This window comes from Echiichthys vipera, assembly GCF_963691815.1.
Source record: "Echiichthys vipera genome assembly, chromosome: 7".
In the NCBI taxonomy this organism is placed as follows: domain Eukaryota; kingdom Metazoa; phylum Chordata; class Actinopteri; order Perciformes; family Trachinidae; genus Echiichthys; species Echiichthys vipera.
In genome coordinates, this window is record NC_139832.1 from 1265390 (window position 1) to 1271328 (window position 5939).

Here is a 5939-nt window from a genome sequence, read left to right on the forward strand (position 1 = left end):
TAAAGTGTCCTCTAGGAGCATAAACGTGTGTTAAAGTGTCCTCTAGGAGCCCAAACGTGTGTTAAAGTGTCCTAGGAGCATAAACGTGTGTTAAAGTGTCCTCTAGGAGCATAAACGTGTGCTAAAGTGTCCTCTAGGAGCATAAACGTGTGTTAAAGTGTCCTCTAGGAGCATAAACGTGTGTTAAAGTGTCCTCTAGGAGCATAAACGTGTGTTAAAGTGTCCTCTAGGAGCACAAACATGTGTTAAAGTGTCCTCTAGGAGCACAAACATGTGTTAAAGTGTCCTCTAGGAGCATAAACGTGTGTTAAAGTGTCCTCTAGGAGCATAAACGTGTGTTAAAGTGTCCTCTAGGAGCATAAACGTGTGTTAAAGTGTCCTCTAGGAGCACAAACGTGTGTTAAAGTGTCCTCTAGGAGCATAAACGTGTGCCAAAGTGTCCTCTAGGAGCATAAACGTGTGTTAAAGTTTCCTCTAGGAGCCTAAACGTGTGCTAAAGTGTCCTCTAGGAGCATAAACGTGTGTTAAAGTGTCCTCTAGGAGCATAAACGTGTGTTAAAGTGCCCTCCTCAGTGCCCTGTTTCCCCTTTTCGCCCCTGCCCTGCCGACAGTCCGTGCACGCCGCTGCGTGGATCACACATAAATGAAAGTAGTTGTCGTCAGTTTCTGTACGAACAGTAATGAGAGGAGCCTGAGGAGGGAAGACGAAGCCTCACCATCACGGCCGTCAGAGTCTAACAAAGGCATTAAACCGTCAAAGTGCTCCTTCTGCTCTGATGGAGAGCCGTGTGTGTGTGTGTGTGTGTGTGTGTGTGTGTGTGTGTGTGTGTGTGTGCAGCGCTGCAGCTTCTCCTGCAAACCAAACACTTTCATTAAGGTTTCTGTGAACACCTCCGCGCCCCGGCTCCTCCTCTCTGCGTGCTGCTCGTGGTTCAAACCTCTCGGGCTGAACGCCAGCAAAGTTTCAGCAGCGGAGGTTCTGTTTGTCATGGGCGCCACACTGCAGGCCCTGATCCTCTCTGATCTCAAACCCGCGACACGCGGAGCAGCAGCAGCTCCTCCGGGCTTTACGCTTTCCCCCTGAGACGTCTCTGCGCTCTCAGCAGACACAAAGACAATCACCCTTTGTGTTCTCATGCAACACTCGCAGCATGATGTTTGGATGTGCAGCGCGTCAGTCAAGGTCATTTCAACCTGAGCTCACATAACGATTCATTCATCATGATGTGAGGGCTCCGTGCAGGTTTGACCTGAAGCATTTATTTACGCTTCACGTCTATTTTCTCATAATTACGTGTATAAACAGGTTGATGCCCAATAAAACACGACTACTCTACTACTTTACGGCAGCGCGGCGAGGACATTCACGGTGGAGCCTGGAGGTAAACAGACTAAAAACAACCTTTGCAAACGCGTCCATCTCATCCACGCTCATCACCATTTCTGCAGCCATTTTTCTGTCACTGAACATGACTAAGGCCGCACTCCCACTGTGCCTCCGTCCCGTGCCCCAGCACGTTTCACGGCTAAAGTCTGGTTCCTTTGACCAGTGTGAGTGCAACCGTACCACGTCTAGGAGCGGCACGCTTGCCGTCCACGGCCCGTTTGGGAGAGGTGGGCTTTAGTAAAGCATGTGTGCACGTGTACGAGCACGAGCGTGCGCACGTGTACGAGCACGAGGCCTACGGCGGTTCTGAGGTCATTTCCTGTGCGCCTGTTGGGACATAGAGAAAAGAAGGAGGGACCATGCGCGGACATTTCAAACAATGGCGGTGAAAGGTTCACGTTGGTGTGATGCGGAGGTGGAGTGTTTACTGCAGATTTGGTCGATGAAAAGATTCAAAAACAGTCGACAAGACGCACAAAAACTCTGAGGTCTACGGAAAGATCTGGAAACAAAGCCAAGCATCGCCATGACGTCATCAATGCGTGTGACGTGTTACGGCGTGATGACGTATAGGCAGCAAGAAGCATTCTCCGAGGCCCAGGTAGTGTGAGTACAAACGGGCCTGGAGGGGGGGACAAGGACCCTAAAGCACGGGGCATGGGACGCACGCACAGTGGGAGGGCGCCCTTAGACGTCCTTCAGTCCCACGCTGTGATCGACTTTCACCAGGTGCCGTAAACGTCGCGTCTCTCTGTCTCCTGTTTTATTTTAAAGTCTGGTCGAGGAGCTTTACCTCCTCACACACTACGCACTCACATGTGACAGTGTAATGTCACGACCCTGTATCCATTCAAGGAGGAACATGACCACACGCTAAATCCACGGGTGTTTGCAGCGTGGATCATATCCGCAGAGCAGGTCTCATTAGAATAATATATTCTTTGTTTGTCACCTCCTCCCACCACACGGTCCTTCCACATCAACCTCCCACACACCAAGCACTCAGTCCAAACACCCACGGTCTCCACATACAGCACAGTCTTTTTTTATTTACTTTTCTCAAAGTTTTATTGTTTTTAAAGGTAAAAACTCTGAATGCAAACAATAAAAACAGCAGAACTTCGGCCTGTGGGTCGTACGGCCTCTGCTGAAGCTTTTACAGGAGCAATAAATATGATTTTTACTGAGACCAGAGAAGGAAAGGGTCACAACACATCTGCAGGGGAGTGGATTGAGTCAGTCAGGGCTCCAGACTCGCCCTGGTGTGGACGCACAGAGAGGAAGGAAGGAAGGAAGGAAGGAAGGAAGGGAGGAAGGAAGGAAGGAAGCAAAGGAAGCAAGCAAGCAGTGAACCAAGGAGGAAGAACCTGGAACTGAAGGATGGACCCAAGCACCAGATGAGTCACCACTGGATCAATAAAGGGACCAAATAACCAATGAAGGGAATTAAGTCATTCAAAGAACCAAAGACCCGATAAATATGAACCAAGGAACCAAAGAAACGAGGAACCAAAAGAGGAACCAAAGACTAAGGGCGCCCTCCCACTGTTCCTCCGTCCCGTGCCCCGTGCTTTAGGGTCCTTGTCCCCCCCTCCAGGCCCGTTTGTACTCACACTACCTGGGCCTCGGAGAATGCTTCTTGCTGCCTATACGTCATCACGCCGTAACACGTCACACGCATTGATGACGTCATGGCGATGCGTGGCTTTGTTTCCAGATCTTTCCGTAGACCTCGGAGTTTTTGTGCGTCTTGTCGACTGTTTTTGAATCTTTTCATCGAACAAATCTGCAGTAAACACTCCACCTCCGCATCACACCAACGTGAACCTTTCACCGCCATTGCTTGAAATGTCCGCGCATGGTCCCTCCTTCTTTTTTCTACGTCCCAACAGGCGCACAGGAAATGACCTCAGAACCGCCGTAGGCCTCGTGCTCGTACACGTGCGCACGCTCGTGCTCGTACACGTGCAAACGTGCTTTACTAAAGCCCACCTCTCCCAAACGGGCCGTGGACGGCAAGCGTGCCGCTCCTAGACGTGGTACGGTTGCACTCACACTGGTCAAACGCACTCGGGTCTCCCTGAAAAACCTGTCTTGGCCCGTTGCGGCAGGACAGTGTGAGTGCGCCCTAACAAACCAGTAGAAGACCGTTAACAACTGAATCAAATAAGAAACCAAAGGAGGAGCCAGAGAGAAATGAACGCCTGCTTTAGGAGATAATAACCCGCTGACCTGCTCCTCAGCTGCAGCAGATGAATATTAATCTGCAGCTTCATTTCTCCGCGTTATTAAACTGGATCTCGACCCGCGGCTGCCGTGAGCGCGGAGGTTTGGCTCAGAGCCGTCAGGACCAGAACCACCCAGCTCCGTGTCTGTCTGCAGACGGCCTCACAGCGTCCCGTGAGCCGCTGCGGTGATTTTTTAATAAAGACGCCACCTTTTAAGAGATAACAGGCGCCAGTAAAAGCATTTGACACCCGCCGGCGTGTGTGTGTGTGTGTGTGTGTGTGCGACCCTATGCAGAGCAGCTCTAATTGATGCAGCGAGGAAGATGTCAAACAACCACATCTTCAGCGTCTGCTCGACAGATTTAATTATGTGTGCTGTTGATGTCTGCGAGACTGTGAAGCCTCCAAAGAAAAGCTTTTCTCTGCATTTATCGAAGCTCTTAATCACATTTAATCCTCGTTTTTGTTGCTCCGATAAAATCATTAAGAGCAGACGGGCTAATTATTTCGAAAACAATAGTTTACTCATTTTTTAAGTTGTTCGCTGGCTCTCGTGGCGTGCGTGTGTCCGTAACATCCGTGTGCAGAGTTCAGGTAAACAACAACAAACACGTGGGACTGTTTCCATCAGTGGGACGTTCAAGTGTCCTGGGTGGAGCCGAGGCGGTGGGAGGCTGCAGACCGTGCTGCCGATCCCTGTCACGCTGCACGGCGTCCTGCTTCTCCGCACACCTCATTATACCATGTCTCCTTCTGAACACACACTCCTGACCCTGAGCTGTCTTTGTTTTGTTCCCAGGTGTCAGTGGGGCTGCTTCACGGTCGGGCCTCCCACATCATCTGGCCGCCGAACCGCTGGCAGCGAATCACACGGTCTCTGCCGGTAAACCGAGGACCGCTGGACACCGAGGAGGACGAGGCGTGAAGACGCACAAATACACAGTTTTTGTTTTATGCCAATGTCATCTTAAGTGAAACGAGGTGTCTGTCGGCTGCATCGACGCTCTCAAACGCCGTCACTGTTGTTGGGTCTCACAGATGCTTTTCCTCGTTGAGTCGTGGAGCGAGTCGTGGGATTGCTCAGCTGTTGTTACGTAAACTGTCAGAATGAATATTGATTTTGTGTTTTTTGTCGAGATTCTGCTGATTTCCTTCCGGCTCTGCGTCACGGCAGCGTGTGTGGATGAACCGTGACACAGAGCTGCACTAAAATGAGCAAAGTATCCTTTCTGATGTTAAACTGCATGGAGGGATTTCTGTGTGTGTGTTTTAAAGTAAGTCTGTTATTTTAAGTGCTATTTTGTGTTATTTGTAACATCTGGAATGAAAGTAACGTCCGTTATCAAGGACAGCAGCATGAATCTGACCTCATATAAGATTTGAATTGTAAAATAAACAATAATAATAATGATTAAATCATCCAGATGATCAAACTGACCCAAAGGAACACCGATGCCACAAGTACATGTACGATAAGAACAATAAAAAATATATATAATCATGATAATTTAAGGTTTTTTATGAGTCGTCCCCATAAAATGAGGAAAAGTCACAAATATAAAGCAAAAAAACATATAAAAGATGTCGTTATTTAGAGATTTTTAACATTAAATGGGGTCAAATTGACCCTTAGGAGAACAGGAGGGTTAACTGTGACTTTCTTCACTTGCAGAATGATCTTTGAATTTGCAACTATAACGTGTAATTCGTGGCACGATCGCTGTTGACTTCTAAACGTAGTCTGCGTGAGATCAGCTCTCCCAGTGGAGCACAGGAGACGAGGGACTCCTCCGTCCTGCTCCGACTGTTGCTATAGCAAAGCTTCTTTCATGTGTTTCCTGTCAGTGTCGCCTCCGCGTGTGTGTGACCTCTCAAGTGCACTCGAGGATAACCGTGCGAATTCAATTAATTTGCCGTGCGACGGGTGGAAACGACGTCTATGTCATTATCTGAGAATCTGTTTCATCCGTGCTTGTGTTTGTGTCACCGGCGTCACCTCGGAGCAGATTACATGAATATTCCCTTCGTCATTAAGAGACGAGCGGCGAGCGTTTAGCCTCCTACGTCACCCGGGTCACCTGCAGCCTTAATTAGAGAGAAACCACACAAGACAAAACAACCGGCTGACTCCTGTGCGGCTGAAAAAGCTCCGTCTTCTAAGAGGCGCGCTGCTGATTTGCATAGATCAAATTGAGGGAGCACTTGTGGAAAATTCAGCCGAATGGAGCTCTCAGTGGTCGCTGTTGATTCTGCGATGCAAACAGCAGCTGTGCCGCAGCATAATGGGGCCCCGGGAGGCACAAGTGGGGCTAAATGCAGGTGCA

The 5939-nt window shown here is 49.3% G+C and overlaps 1 protein-coding gene across 1 annotated transcript in view; it reads left to right on the top strand.

Moving 5' to 3' along the window:
• The window catches only part of immp2l (inner mitochondrial membrane peptidase subunit 2), a 112241-nt gene extending 107301 nt beyond the window's left edge, over nt 1–4940 (top strand). The window contains exon 6 of the mRNA XM_083916561.1: nt 4415–4940. Within this exon, the coding sequence (XP_083772687.1) occupies nt 4415–4540 (126 nt within the window). The 3' untranslated portion in view covers nt 4541–4940. The remainder of the gene's footprint in view (nt 1–4414) is intronic.
• Nucleotides 4941–5939: the final 999 nt, after the last annotated feature.